At 40.2% G+C, this 16421-nt stretch overlaps 1 protein-coding gene across 4 annotated transcripts in view; it reads left to right on the top strand.

Moving 5' to 3' along the window:
* Window positions 1-16421, top strand: part of NOL4 (nucleolar protein 4) — a 177897-nt gene that overhangs the window by 146596 nt on the left and 14880 nt on the right. For 3 of the 4 annotated variants that reach the window (XM_086472522.1, XM_086472521.1, XM_086472520.1), the window contains one exon: window positions 816-929. The exons of the other annotated variant lie outside the window; for it this stretch is intronic. In XM_086472522.1, coding sequence (XP_086328648.1) covers window positions 816-929 — 114 coding nt within the window. The remainder of the gene's footprint in view (window positions 1-815; window positions 930-16421) is intronic. 4 annotated transcript variants of the gene reach the window in all.

Raw genomic sequence — 16421 nt, 5'->3', positions numbered from 1 at the left:
AGAAAAGGTGTGTAAATATTCCTAATGAAATGGTAGGGAAGTTCATATTGAAGTTCATAACCAACAATGGAGGTAAAAAGGTGTTAGCATTCCCTTGGTTTGGGGGGATTCATTGCACCTTTGTCCTAAAACATGTAAGTGCTATGAAATTAGTAATGGGAGGTTTTGAACTGCAAAAAAGAAGCCTATCTAGTTGAACCACAAAATAGCTACAGTGTTGGAAGGCTGGCATTGTCAAAAGAAAAACAGATTTATTTTTTTTTTTAGTCATTTTAATCACATCAGTCATGTTGCAGCAAGGAATGCAAATATTCATATACTACAGATTGAGACTGCTCTGAAATGTTCTGACAATCTGTTATGTTTTGAGTGATGTTTCAACCCTATCACTTGGGATTTTTTTGTTTTGTTTTTTTTAATGACTATAAAAAACCACTACTCATCTCTGTCACATGCTGTACGGGATAAAAAGCCTTTCAGTTTTCTTAACAAGAATCAGACGGCCAGGGTGCTGCTGGAACACAGAGAATATGCCACTGTCTATTCAAAGTACAGCTTAATGAGCCAGACTAAACACACTGGACAATAGAGCTGTGGGGGGAAAGGGCTTCTCGTGGATCTATGGATCAGCTGCCGGTTTAACATCTAACTAGTTTCATTTCTCATCTTTACAAGTTCCATTTCCCTGTTTTGTTGGTATAAACTGCATTTCAATGAGCGGACTTTCCTGCCTAGGTGATGGTGGTGTGTGCTGTGCAAGAGGATATCGTGGATTATGCTAGAAATAATTTCTGTGTTTCTTTTTTCTCTCATAGTCACGACCTATTCCCTCACACCTCACTTCAGCAGTTGCAGAGAGTATCCTGGCTTCCGCCTGTGAGAGTGAAAGCAGAAATGCTGCAAAAAGGATGCGGTTGGATAGACAGCAGGTACTGTGTTCTTTGGGGGTCTGCCACATCCGTGTTTATAAATGCACTGGACTCATTTACATAGGATGCCGTGCAGAAGGGTGGTGCAATCCCTTCTACATTTCTTGCTCGCCAGAATAATTAAAATACAAAAGCTGTAGGTCTTTAAATGAATACACAAGCGTGTCTTTGTCTATATTTACATAAGCTGTGTGAGAGTGTTGAGTACATTTATAATGTCCAGCTGGATAATGCTATACATTTGCTTTCTAATGGTTGTGGATCTTGAGGGCATAGTGTGTAATCTGCGTACTAGAATTAGAAGGAACAGAAAGTACAGTTAATATACTTTACATAAATAACAGAAATGGTGCATGTGTCCGTGAGTCAGTGTGTTTATCTGGGCACATATTCTCTTTCAAAATGTGTATTCATTTGTAAGTGAAAGGTGAAATAGTGCAAGTTTCTGAAAATACCTATTTGCCTGAAACGGGAAAGTTACTGTGATATATAGAAAAATGTTGTTAATTAACTCATTAATGAGTTTTTAAAGCTCTTAATGATATTTATGTTATTTTTCATGTGATTATTCACCTGTTATAGTGCATGTTAGGATTCCATTATTTTTAATTTGCTGAGAATTGCATGTTTTCTTTCAATTTGTAAAAATCAAACTGGTAGCTCATGCCAGGCTTTGATTATGTCGTTGCTCTATAGATACTCCAAATGTTGAACATTCTTATTGCAAAGACTGTTATGCTTTATTTCTCTTCATGATTATCACAAAGTCAAATCTTAGTAGTGTTTCAGTTGTTCCAAAATATGCCTCTGTCATGGTAGATGAACTTCTTTGTGGAAAAGAACATTTTTTAAAAGAACATTTTCCTTTTATACATAGTCCATTGAGTTCTTTCAGGTCATGTCCTATCTGAATAAAGGATTCCTGGTACTATCCTTAGAACATCGATAGTTTAGGATCTGAGAGTGGATATTGCTATTTCTTGTTGCTGTTATATTTTTTCCTGGTATTTTTGTTATTGCAGTACGTTTGCCTTAAGATTTACAAACCACATGGGGTGCCAAGGCACTGTGATGTTAAGTGTGGCTTACTTTAGAAGTAGTGCTCCTTCAGGTTGTGCAGGTTTTGTATTCGCTCATTTGTGCTCTGGTTTTTCGGTAACAATTGAAAACGAAAAAAAAAAGCTACAAAGTCGATGTGCTTACCCCAAGGAGAACTAGAAAAGTCCTGTGCAAATATCAGTTACTTCCATTGCACAAAACTAGTGGCTCAATTCTTTGGTCCAGCCAGGGTGAGGCAGAGGTTTTGAGTGATTTAAATGAAAATCCCATAATATTCTGCAGGGAGCCACAGAGCTGTTGAAACAAAACCAACTTTAAAACTATAGACAGAACTTGAAAAGCATATTAATGGGATGTTTTTTTCTTTTGTTTGTGGTATTGCTATCACAGAAGGATTCGGTAACACTTCTTGTTGAGAGGAGAGGTATTTCTTTACAGAATTAAAAATCTGTCAGCAGAATGGCTCCAAACCAATCACCTTAATTGCAGTAGTGATGTCAAAGTAGCAAGGCTGCCTACAAAGAACAGATGTTGGGTTCTGCTTCCTTCAGCTCTGCCCTCTTTTTGGCAGTAACTTCTGGCTACACTGTGGAGACAGTTGCAAATAGCACCAGCCATTTGATTCAGCAAGCAGTAAATTAGCTGGGTTGATGTAGCTTTGGTGCTTGCAAAACTGTTTGTGAATTCAGGATAGCTTTGCTAAGTAGTTTTGGCTGGAAAAAATTATGGTAATGTGTGTTAGGTAACTTCGTAAAACTTACAGTGAGAAACTTACCCTGCAGGGCGGAATAATTAAGTCATTAAAGAAGTAGAAAACCTTGGTTCTACCCCCAGTTCCATTGAAATTCAGTTATTTATTCCAAGTGTGTGACATTAACAAAGTAGACTGAGAGCAAAGCATTCCAGAATATTTCTGAGTGGGACATTTAACACACTCCTGTGCTCAGTTCTTAGGCTGAGAAGGGAAGTGGACCTGTGTCCTCACATTCAGGGAGAGTGCCTTGTAGGTACAAGGGTTCTATCCTTCTCCCCTTCCTATTTTTTTTCCTTTTACTTTTAAATTGCCTTCCCTTTTATTACACGTATCGAAAATGAAATATTTTCACTGAATTTTTTTCTTAAACAGAGTAAGGTTGAAAAACTTCAGTTCAGCATGTGGTTTTTACTGTTCCATAGGTCTTAAAAAAAAAAAAAGAAAAAAAGCCTTGTTTTCTTGTTAACATGTCTCTACTTTTCCTTTTTAAACGTACATTTCCAAAGTTGGGCATTATACTAATGGGTGGACTCAGGCTTTGAGGACCCTTCAGTGGAAATTTGGGAGGAGGAAAGGGGAAATAAGACTTGGATAATGAAAATTACCACTTCAGAATTATATCAAGAGATCTTCTAATGGAGGACAAGCATGCGACAGTCCTGGAAAGTAGGTTGTTAAAAGGATCTGGAAAGAGCACTCGTTCAGCACTTCCCCTCAGAGCTGAATGGAAGCGTTGCATTAAAGCTGCTTTAGTCTGGCACGCAGCACAGTGAAGGTCTGCCTTCTGTTCTCCAGAGGGGTGATCTCCCTCAAAGTGAGGTGTAATTTGCATCACCACCACCACCTTTTTCAGACTATTACCCATAAAACGTGAATGTATTAAGAACACAATGAATGTTATGCCCAATCGTGACACTAAGAAAAACTTCAGCAGCTTCCTGAACTCCTTCTCTTGTCTTGTTTGTGCTCTTTCTTCTTCTTCTCCATTTCTCCTCCTCTCCTGGCACAACAGGGTCCCTGAGCAGGAAGTTCTGAGCGTGTTGCATGTACGTCCCTAATGAGTCTGTACTTTGGTAAAATAATATGAATATCTAATCTAAATATGTTTTTGACTACAGTGTTAATTTTAACAGTGGTTTGATGAAAAACCATCTCAGTCATTGCTCAACAAATAGGACCAGCTTAAAAGTCAAAACTATGGGAACTTCTAAGAGCTCATTTTTTCTTTTGAACAGATAGAGTAGCCCTGATCTAGGGATACTGTTAAGTCTGGTAAAGATAAGTCTGAAGCAGGAAGAAGCCATCCTTCTACCTATATGCCTTCAATTCCACTCACGTGTTCTTTGTATTTCCTAGTTCAAGGCTGAGAATTTCTGCTTGCAAAAATCCAATTTAAAAGTGAGTTAATGAAAACTGGTCTCACGGGCATCAATTACTTATTTTCAAAATAGTTTTTTTTCATGGCAATAATTTATTTCATAATGGGAAAATCAGTGTGATCTTTTTTTGTCAGGAAAGTAGTAACTACCCATAGTTTTGGAAACTGCAACAATAAAAGCATTGTCAGTTTCTGAGACTTCTGTGTAAGGAACATGAATGTGTTTACTAGGTCATGGTAGCTTCGGCTATAAAGCTTTGGCTGTCTGACCGTGTTAGATGTCACCCAAGTGCTCTCTTAGCTTCAGCGCCTTTTCATTACCTTGAAATCAAGCTCTGTTGGTTGGCCAGTAGCGTAAGTGCTGAGAAGTTATATATTTGATACCTGTTACCTGACTGAAGAGTTCTGTCGCTTCCACTTTTTAATTCTGCCTGGTAATAAAAATAATTTATTCCCTTGCACGGATGTTGTAGATTTATGTATTGAAATTGTGTAGGTTTGCTGATACTACTGCCGAACAGAGAAATGCTCATGACACTGGGCTGGATTTGGTTGATCTTTCCGGTCCAGATCAGGCAGTGGGTACAGAGGCAATGCAGAGCTTTTATGTTGCTCTCCAAATCATCTCTGCTGAGCCTGGATACTGAAAAAGGGTAACTCCAGTCTTGAATTTTGAGGACTTTTTTCATTACTGATTAAAAAAACCCAAAAAACAAAGCAATAATTGGAATGACCTTCTATGACTTGCTTCAGTCAGAGATAGAAGAGGCATTACCTGAATCCTTAAGATTTCCTGTGCTTCTGAGTGATATCTTGAGATGCTCTCCTGAGATAATCCTTCAAAATCCTTATTATATCTCTAGCAATATTCAGTGTGAAGCAGTTGCACTGAAGTGGAGGTTCTGGACTGCTATCAAGGGAGTCATGAAACAAATCAAGTAGAGCTAAAATGCAGCCCTTTTTACCTGCATTCATTACATATGGTGAACACGATGGCTTCTTTTGGTGTGTCCTTCACACCAAAAGTAGTGAAAACAGTAGGAAAAACCTGGAAAAACTCATCCTGTCTCTATTGTCCTGGGCAGTGAACAGAGGGTGGGATGCCTGTTTAGTGGGCTGCTGCTGCAGAGGCCTCGGCTCTGTGGCTTTGTTTGTTGTCAACCACAGAAATGGACATTTTGTTTTAAGAGCTTAGCCATCGTCAGTCTCTCCTTCTTCCACATGGTTCTGTGCATGGTGTAGTTTTTATAAAACCTCGTCATAAAACAGCCTGGAGCAGTGTCGGGCTCTGGTACTCTGTGGAAAGTGGAGGTGGATTAGTCTTGTTACTGTCCTGTCTGAAATCGAAAACACCCATGAAAATTCTTCAAGGGAAGATCTAAGAGGAGATAGTAGTTTATATACCTCAGTATGTGAGAGGACCTGCCTTATTTTTCCTAATGAAGACAAAAAGTTGAAATCTTCCTTTGGAAAGGCAAATAGGAATGATACTAGGAAAGAACGACCTTCGCCTTTATTTGGACACAAGTGGTTTTTGTAACAGCTGCCTTTTGTTTCATTGTTTTGTTGTTTAGAATTGATTCTTTTTGCATGTTGTCTTGTTGCAAGATTTGTCAATGAGCATTTTTCTTCTGAGATAGGACGTTTTTGGCAATCGAGACGAAATGTGAGCACCTGGGAGCGAGGAGGGAGGATGACTATGGGAAAGCAGGAAAAGAACTGAATCACAGAATACTATGTCTGTAGAAGTGTATGAACCTTTTGATGGACACGTCATGTAGAGTTAGCCAGATCATTTATAAAATGGATGCAGCTTCATTCACACCATGTTGGTTTGTACCAGTTGGGAATCTGGACCTTTGAGAACCATTGTTGTATTTGTAGATAGGAGAATAGTGGTCACATAGGACTGCAAAGCCGATGGACTGGATTCTCTCCTGCCTTTTAGCAATTTGACCTCCATTTCAGTGAGGAATGTCCTGGAAGGGCTACCGTAGCGTGCAGAGTGTTTTGGTCAGCCAAAGGAGCTGAGCTACATACGCTGCTTTCATCCTTAGGCCCCAAGTAATGGAACGTGCAGTGTGTGATTCTTTTGCGGTTACGTAGCAAATGACAAGTTGAGCCCAAAGACAGCATAAGCTCAGAGGAAAATGAAAGTTATCTTGTGTATCTGCCATCCTAACAAAGGCATTTCTCAGCCAGAGCTGGTGCTTTTTAAACTAGTAGGCTCTTTAAAGTGCTTGTCAGTCAATAATTTACAGAATATACATGATAAGAAAAAGGTTTTCTCCATTTTCATTTTTTAAAAATGTGAATTTAAAGGGTACAGTTCCTTTTCATTCCAGAGACTAGCTGAAAATAATGTCAGACAACTTTATATCCTGACAAAGGTGTTGTCCTCATACCTTCACTGCACAGACATCAGAATAATAGTTGTAAAATTCTTAATTTCTTTAGTTTGATATAATTCAGCTATTCTTTATCACTATCTCCAAGGCAAATGGGCGGTAATACAATGAAGCTATTAGGATACGTGTTTGTCTCCGTGTGCGCATGGGAGACAATTTCCCTTTCACTGGACAAACCAGTTATATGCAGACTTAATTCTCCACATGAGGTCATATTTGGACGTGTCTGCAAAACAACTTTGCAGTTGCAAGAGTATTACCTACTTCTTATCTGTCTCTGCTTCAATTATTTCACTCTCTGCTAGGCATCTCAAAAAAGTTCTCTCAATATAAACGTTAAATGTCTCTTTTTTTTAATCATAAGATTAAAAGATATGATGTAAGATTAGGATAAATATGATTAGAATAAATGCACAGATTATAATTCTGAGTCTTGTGGAAGCTACCAGCTTCTTTAATTACAAAAGCTCAACTCAATACAAAAAAATCTTTGATTATGTGAGCTTTTCAAGTTGGTAAGAGCAAGTCTGTGCACTGTGCACAATCATGCACTATGATACTCCAAAGCAGATCTTTATGATAAACACTGAATGCATTTCTTAAACAAACTTCTCATCAGGATGACAGCTATATTTTTTTTTCCACGCTGTGATTTGTGACCAGGCAAATTAAATATCAATAATCATCATGGTGGAGTGAAAGATAATACCTAACCCACAAGAAAGAGAAAGTTTAATGATCCTGGTTTTACACTGCAACATAAATGAACATAAATTTGCAAACAGGCACTTTAAACACATTCTTCGCCCCTGTTCTAGTTTGGGGCATAAAGGGAAGGCAAACCCGAAGTTTTCAGTGTGTTAGTAGCACATGAACAGGGTGTTAAGAATATTGCAACGTTTAGTAATTTTAACAATATTGCTTTTAGCTGTTAGAGGAGTAGGAGTTGGTAGCTATTAGGTTTCTGACAAAGCAATTATGGCCTAGACACATGTGCTGGGAGCTGACCTGACATTTGCCTCTGGATAGTTGTCATAGCAGCAACCTGAATAGAGCAGCTTGATACAAGTGCCGGTTGCAGGCTGGATACAGGTTCTGTGCTAATGCAATACGTCCGAATATTAGTAAAAGTGCACATGGACTGCCCCTTGGAAGTCACTGCTACTGTGTTTCCTTCCATTTATATGTAATTCCTAAATGCTCGTTTTCAAAGAAATTTGAGGTTTGTAAGGAGATGTTAATGGTCTGCGTCCGTGCAATTCCTGGTGCCGTTTCTCTCTGCCTGTGCCAGGGGAGCTGACCTAAAGAAAGACTCTTCAAGCACAGTTTTATTAACAAAAAAAATGTCTGGCTGTGGCGGACCAGGAACAGTTTGTGTCTCGATTAAGGAGGAAGGAAATTACTGGTGGACAAATTACAGGTAATTGTAAAACTGTTTTGGAAGAAACTAATTAGAAATCTGAATTGCAGTGAGAGCATGGACCTCCATTGCAGGATCACTGTATCTGGCTTTCGGCGGTGAGGGGGAAAGAGACCTTTAAACCTTCATATTTTGAGGACAGAGAATTTGTTTTTCAGCTGTGCCACTAACGCACAGCTTCTAAATCTTGACACTGAGCAGTTATTTCCCGTACTACCCTTCAGACAGCAGGAAAGGAGGAAGAAGGATATATATTTGTGTCCCTCTATGTATGTTGTTCTTCTCTTTCCTGATCAATGCTCTCAGGAGGAAGGAAGAAACAAATTGTAGGGTTCTTAAATGCTCTCTTTATTCTGTTACTTATATTGTCTGTTCTTGTATCAAGAGCAGATTTGGACAATATTGGTTACAGAAAGGGGAGTTATGCGAAAGTATCTCCCAGTGGATGCTGAAGAATGCCCTGCTGAGGCAGCGCTGCTGTGGCAGAAAGCTGCAAATTCAGAGGGAGCACGAAGAAGTGATTTTCTTTCAGGGAGACCGAGTCCTTGCCACAGCTATTCAGTAAGCAGGAGAAGCACATCAACTCTACATCCTTGTTAGAGGTGGAGGAGAAAGCATCAGGAGTTCCCTTCCCCTTGGGTTCCACAGAGCCTAATTTGCTCTAGAGGATGGGAAAGAAAAGGCACTTTGTCCATGCAGATCACAACGGGCAGCAGTGTGGAGGGATGGGGCCGTGTCCTCTCTCTGCTGTATATTTACATCAGACCTGAAAAATTCCAGCTCAAAGTGATTTTCACTTCAGAATGGGAGGCTTGCAGAGTCTTAGATATTAGAAAAGAGCAAAGGGAAGCAGATCGTTCACTTAGCGTAAAGGAAACAAACAGAAATTGGAATCCCCAAAACCACAAGAGGCAAAAGTCACTTTAACTTGCAAAGAGCTCAGTGCCTTTTGTATTCAGACATCTCTTTGTGATTTGGTATTTATAAGGGTTCAGAGTGATTTCTGTACTTCAGTACTTTATCCTTTTTTATCTGCGTTCAGAATGATCACTCAGACGTCTGTAACATCCTTGGATACCCACATGCTAGTTTGCATTTCAGGCCTTGTTCGCTTCCATCGTTTCCCCACCTAATGATTATTTTACTTTGGAGTTGGTCTTTGGTTTGCTTTTGTGGTTCCAAATGATATGCTTTAACCACTGAGGCACAAAATGTTATGCAGGCTCCATTTAGCTGCCTGTGGATTATTGTCAAGAGATTAAATTATGTACTAGTATCGGGAAACTTAGCTTCCTACCCAGAATGCACTGGCCATATTGTCAAGGGGAAGAAAATAAGTGGTACACATTGTAATTTTAAATCCTGCTGCCTTTCAAGTTAGTGGCAAAATTCCTGATTTCAGCAGTGCTGGATAGGGTTCTGTCATTAGCAGATGCAGCTGGAAGGGGCTGCTGAGTATCGCAGGGCACCCCCCTCCCTCCACGCTCCAGCCCAATCTACATTAAATTTGCTACATCTATTGGAAAGGAATAATGTGCAAGGCATGCAATTGCAAATAATTTCATGCCTTGGATTTACAGTGAGGCCCGAAGGTGAGCAGCTAATTTTTCACCTCCACACAGAGATCATTAAATTAGAAAATGCTTTATTTTTCCACGCTCTTCGTGCTGAGCGTATATGGTTGAATTTCAAGCTGCTGATTTCAGAGAACACGTACCTTAAACACCACGAGCTGCAATAAGATCTCAAATGTGAAGTAAAATTGATGCCAATGTAAGTTTTCTGTTCTGGAGGTTGAAAGCTGAAGGCTCAGAAATGGACTGTTGGGTTGTTTCTTGGAGAGGAATTTTTAAACAACCTTATCCCCCTTCCTGCCAGAGGTGGAATGAAAACGAACAGGGACTGGAATAACCTTCTTCCCTGTGTCTTTAATATCCATCTCCTGTCAAGGAGGCAGAAGGGGAAAGGCTGGTGGAAATGGTAGATACAAAAGTTTTCTCCTCGGGCCCAAAGATGGAGCTTTTGGAGTCAGGGCTTTTGTTCTTCCTGCTCGTGTGTTGAAAGCCAGGAACAGAGAGAGCTTTTTACTTATCCCTCCCTTTCACATGGCAAGAAGATACTAAATGTGAAGCATTTCCTTGCCTGTCAGATGTTTCTAACATAGAGACAAGTACATTAAAAGCCTGATTTTGTCTTTCCTTTCCTGTTTTTAGCTAATGACTTCATTGCACACACCCTCCTTCCTACAGCACAGGCAGGGAATAATGTTTCTGGTCAGTAAATCCCTGTTATCATGCAGAGTTTGGGCCAGTGTAATGAAATCAATGCAAACCCAGTGTGCTTGTGCAAACTCTTATTTTTTCAAGAGTGGCGTGTTTTATTTAATGATCTAGATTTGGTAGATTAAGAAGACTTTAAACAATCATAAATTACTCCTAAATTCAAAGCATCAGTTGCACAATGGATTCAGATGTATTCCTCAGTTAGAGCAGTGCAATTCTCCACGCGGAAAATATATGTAGAAATGTACACACAGATTGCTTGTGTTTGGTAGCAGGAACGTGTTTGTGATTCAACAACTGGCTTGGTGTCCCTAAACTAAATTTAGAAACATATTTTTCTAAGAAAAAAAAAATATAATAAGCTGTGGGAGCAGGAGCCGAGTGCATTGCCTGGGAGCAGCACCAGCTGCTAAAGAGCCTAGGCACAGGGCAAGGCAGCCAAGCAGGCTGTGGCCAGCAGCCCAGGCATTGTGCCAGAAGAATCCTCCCCTGAAATGAGAGTATTTGGGGAACAGATTTGTACTGCAGTGCACAAATTTCATGCTTATTACTCATGGTATTTCATATGAAGCTTCAGTTTTACTGTCTCTATTAATGAAGGAAATCAGAAAGTGCATCCTCCAAAGGCCAGTCAAAGTTCATTTCTTTGTTCCTTCCAATGGCTTATGCTACTCTGGTTTGATGATAGTGGAATCAAAAGGCCATATCCCAAAGCATCACTTCTTATCTACTGAATCTTTTAAAATACAGAACCCTTACGGTACTGAAGTTAAAGGACGTGCACCAAGTTCTGTCAAAAATTTAGAGCAGGTCTTCTTCAGTAGCGGAACGTTTTCGTTCTACTAAATAGTTTGAGACAGGGTGGGGAGGTCAGGGGGTTTTTTGAATAGCTTTTATTTTAAAAATATTTTTCTTTTTTTTTTTTTTTTTCCTAAACTCTAAAAGTCAAGCTGTACCTGAGGCAGTGTTCAAAATCAGACATCCTGCATTGAATTAATAGAAAGAATTTTGGTTTTCACAAGCACACAGTTCAAGTTTTAATGCAGATTTCAGATAAAATAATAAGCGATCAAATCTACCAAACACAGGGTAAAATATCTTTAAATGATCTGAACCTACTGTTGGAAACAAGAACCAGTCATTAAGTGCATGCAAAAAAGTAACTGCTCAGTCCCTAACAGACAAGGAAACTGTTTTTTTAAAAGACAGCTATCTATAACTCCCACTAGAATTTACCTGTGGAAAAAGCACCATACTGTAAATATGGCAATATGCTGAAAGCTCTAGCACGCTTATTTTTTACCTTTTCAAAGCAGAACACACAGACATTTTTAATTAGTTGAAACTGGGGAAGTTAATTCAGCATTGACCTCAAATGCTTCATGTCTAGGCTGTCATCTTCTGATTCTAAATGAAGAAGGATTTCATTTACAATCTAATAGAAAGTGCTTTGGTCCATTCCCCCTGCCACACACTCCAATTTATGTAATATTAAACTGTGGGGCAGACGAGAAATACGAAGAAGCACTCAAAAGCCCAAACCATACCCCATAGTTTTCCAATAAAGCCTTTTTCAGTAGTTGCATCTCCATAGCCCAGAGCTAGCAGGTGTATGGAAAGCTGTTTTGTGTCAAGGAAATATGCTGTCAGTGGTGGGAGTGATACCGGTTGTAATGCAGTAGACGAAGAAACCTATAGTGGGAGGTTTAATTATGTTGACCGTGATGATATTGTAGTAATAAATCTGCAAAGCTGGCACAAGCATTGCTCCAGTACTCCCACACGCTTTCCCCTGCGTGCTCCCTGAGCACTTGATTCATGAGTTTAAAAATGTTCTCTGTTGGTGCTCTGGTGCTGCAGTCCTGCACTGGAATAATGCTGATCTATCCCAGCTGAAAGTGTTGCCCATCATAGTCACTAAAAAATGGCATTTTGGCAGGGGGGAACAGAAACACCCCTCCCTATAGGAGTGCCTCACTGAGATAATTTCTTGAGGACAGTACACCTAAGTATGAAAAACGCAGAGAAAAATGCTTGATTGTGATCGTAAAAGTGCCTGAGGCATAACAAGGCTTGTTCTGAATGAGAGGAATACATGGCAAAGGAGGAATTTCTCTCGCTTTGCATCTTTCTGGTTCAGCAGTAAGTACTGCTATGCCTTTGTCATCATGCATCAGTTTCAGTAATACATTGATTCATTCAGCACCATTACCTGCAGGCAAAACTGCTCTTGGGATGGGAAAAGATGACATTGTTCTCTTGCCGTTTATGTTGTTTCTGTTTGGAGGAAAGGTCAGATATTCAGACTCTTCCATTTGTCCTGCCTGTCAATGAGGAAGCAGCAAAAATGATCAGTAGCCATGTTCTTCTGCAGGGTGCTGGCCTCTGCGAAGAGATTGGCTTTGAAAGGACTAGAGGAGATATGCAGCAATGTAAGAATAAACATGAATAACCTGTACTTTGTTTCCACTGAAGTTTCACACCTTTATTTTCTTCAGATTTTCAGCTAATCTAATTTCAGCCGGGGCATCCTAGAGCCTGGAGTTCATTATGCAGCGCCTCACTTTTGGGATCAGGCGTGAACCAAATGAGCTGTGCTAGGAGCAAGCTTAGCAAGCCTGCTCCCACGGTCCTGTGCCTTCAACTGTCTTAGGCTGGGAGATCTATGGAGTGGCACGGAGAAGGAAAGGATCCTTTCATATTCTCTCTGGTCCCATCCTCTGTGGCAGGCTGAAGGAGTCGAAATGCTGCTTATGAAGGACAACTAAACTTAAAGGGGAAGGAATCTGTCCAGAGGGGCAATTAATTTTAAAATCTATCTGTCCTGACGATTCTGGACAGCAGGTTATGGGACTGTCAATGGGTGCATGATTTTAAAGAATACTGTGACTAGCCTGAGAGGTGGAGAACTACCCAAGTATAGAAATATATTAAAATATATATATTTGAATATAGATGTCTGTCTTGGGAAGTTACCAGAGAATAACTTTGCCCCTCAGATAAAGTACCTGTGGTATGTTTTAAATATTGTCTTAAACAGACTCTAAAGGTTCTAGCAATTCAATTTCCCGGTTTCAGCTATGGGTCTGGTGTGACCAGTTGCAATCTCAGGTAGACGTTAATTTTGAATTAATAATCCCTCAATATAGGGACTGGAAATTTTGTAGTACTTTCATCAAAATAGGTTTGAGATATGAAAGCATGATGCAGCATGGCAGAGAGGTCACTTGCATTAACTGTTCTGTGCACAGATTCGTCAGGGAACATGTAGCAAATCCTTGGCTTTTCTCATTGTGAGTACTGACTGTCTGCTGACATCAGCTGAAAATCTGGATTTTGCTCATGGTGTTGCAAGAGAAATGAGGCTTTCTGGGGAAGATGGTATCTTTTATTAGATCAGCTTTAGGGCACAGAAGTTCTTCTCCTGGTCTAGAAAAATGTATTGCCTTTTTCTACAAAATTTACCTTGCCTCGCTGCTTAGATCATAGCTGTAAGAGCACCTCCTACACTATTAAGACTTGTTGTCCTTTTAAAGGACTATAAATATTCAGTACTTTAAATATGAAGGTCAGCCAATGCGAAGGACTATTGTGAAGCTTCGTTTGTATTGCAAACTCAGCAAATTCTGTAGATCTATTTCATTTTGTTCAGGCCCCCCTAATCTTGAACGGGTTTTATTTAGTGAGCAGTAATCCCAACACAAACCTTAGCAACTGCAGAGCAGAGAAAGAATGTGCAGTGGAAACCAAAACTAAAGTGAAAACTCACATCCATCATTTGCAGAAATACCGTTTCCACAATTGCTCAGCACAATAAGTGAACAGCCTTACTGCAATGGTAAAGGAAAATGTGGCCTGCTGAGATGTGCCAAAATAATGTTCAGCTGTCTAGGCTTCCAGGATATTGATCATACAATTAAAAGCTGGGTCAAACACTAGAGAATTAATTTAATGTAATTAAAGCAAAGAAAAGATCCAGTGTTCTGTCAGAACAATGTGGGTCATCCCAGCAGTTGGTCGTCTCATCACTTACTAAGATTACCTGACACTTCCCATTATAGTACTAGGTGTGCCGGTTGGTGATAACTTCATGACCTCCAGCCCCGAGGGATTACGTTTACTGTTCTGTATGTCTTCCATCTGTTGAACTCTTTCAGAGAAAACTTCAGCCACATTCAAGAATGAGGAAAATTTTGTCCTGTAAGGGTAGTTTGATCCTTTAATGTAGTTACCATTCCTTAAAAACAAAAAAAAAAAGCTTCTGTGTTTGGTCTCCACGATATAGTGGTGTCATTTATGCCAAGGATGTGACACTGGATGCACCTGCTTACACAGTCGAAACATTTTAGTTGCTAAATTACCAGATTACTTGAATTTCAGTGGATGTGACTAGGTATCTGACCTCAGTGCAGAAAGGAGGGGAAGAGTGTTGGGGCTGTGAACTGTGGCAGGAGCAGAGATAACAAGGCATGAAGGGAAAGTGAGATTATGAGAGGGGGTTGGATGAGGAAGTGAGTAGCAGCGGTTGGTGATATGAAGGAAACTGGTCAGGTGAATTAAAGAACTAGTGGTGAAAGAGAATCAGATATTACTGGCGAAAACCAGAGCTGCCCTGGCTAATTGTGGAGCCTGCCTTTGCTCCCTGTGGGACAGGATTTGGGGATTAGGAGACTGGCAGGAGTCTAAGAAGGGAGAGAAAATCTCAGATGAGACGATCAGTGGATGTGACACTGATTAAATACAAACTGGGAAACAAAGGGCTTGAGTTGCTGAAGCTGATCAGGTATCAGCCGTCAAGAGACTTGTTTGGAAAGGAGAGATGTGGATTTGTTAGACAAGAAGACTGAAACTGAGGTGGGGAGTAGAAGGTGAAGCTGGAGAAGCAAGGAGGATGGGATGAGGAGTCAGGGATTTTGAAGAGACGGTATGAAATCAGTTTGAAGAGACAGAACACAAGGTATACATGGGCAGGTCATGGGCGGGGAAATGGCAGGGATCTCCAGGTGTCTATGAAGGGGCCACCTTCTGGGTCCTGCAGTGGGAGCTGGGAATCCTGTGGCTCATCCTCCTTGAAACAGCTTGCTCCATGCAGACGACGATGGCTGCTTACCCAGCAGCTGCTTCTCTGCACAAGAGCTGAGAGGGACAGAGAGCTCCCAGCTCCACAACCCGCTGCGGATTCAGCAGGGTGCCCCGTGGTGGAACTTCCCGGGTTTTACCCATTATTTTAAAAATCAAGTGGCACAAAGAGAAGCCCATTGTGTTCTTGTGGTTGCGGAACTCAAGGGCTTTACGTATTAGTTGATGCTAGCTTAAGGTTGCCTTTGTTGCCAGAATCTCACCATCTGAAAAGCAGGGATAAAAGTCCTATCTAACAGGAGTATTGTGAGGATTAATTGGGTGTGCTTTGAAAAGTGCTACGTGGTTTTATCATGTGTTTCTATTTATTTTACTTTTGATTCAAAAATCATAGAAATAAATTGGTGGGTTCCAAATGGGAAAAAATATATGAAACATTATCTCCTTTCCTCTAAAGCAGTACTGCAAGCTATTAAGGCCAAAAAAAAATGTAAAGCACATGAAAGCATGTTTTGTTTTTTCCACAGGAATGATTTTTTTTTTTCTTATGCTGAAAAAATGGAAGACCATATGCAAATATTGGGTCCCTGCCTTGCCTATTTCTTTGAAGACTAATCTGCATTTGAGTTTTCCTAACCTCAAAGTGGTATTCTAAGAGAAGTGTTTATTGACAAGAACAACAAGCAATCCACATTTTTTAGTTTAACATATTAAAAAAGAAAGTATCAAGAAACATGAGGCAAAAATGCGTTTGCCTTTTTGTCTCTTTTCTAATTGAGTGGGAAAAGAATCACCTTGACATAGGGGCAGTTAAAAGCTGTCACTCTCAGAGTTGTTAATTTTTCAGTCTGGTAGACACTGCGTTTCATGTAAGCAGTAGTTAAAAGTGACCGTCTTTGCCATTTTTGGAACGTTACCATTGTCATTCTTGTTGCAGAAGTTTTGTTAGCTTTGGGGCCAGCTAGCAGTGTCCATGGGAGCTGGCCTGCGTACACCCTCCCTTTCGGGAGGCAATAGCACTGCTCTTTCTTAATGACACGGAACTTCTGACACTTTGTGTATACATGGGATCAAAACTCAGCGTAGCACGGATTTTCCAGGGCCTTTTGTTT

Source organism: Leptosomus discolor, chromosome 13, assembly GCF_034619465.1.
Source record: "Leptosomus discolor isolate bLepDis1 chromosome 13, bLepDis1.hap2, whole genome shotgun sequence".
In the NCBI taxonomy this organism is placed as follows: Eukaryota; Metazoa; Chordata; class Aves; order Leptosomiformes; family Leptosomidae; genus Leptosomus; species Leptosomus discolor.
This window is presented reverse-complemented; position numbering and strand designations above follow the sequence as displayed.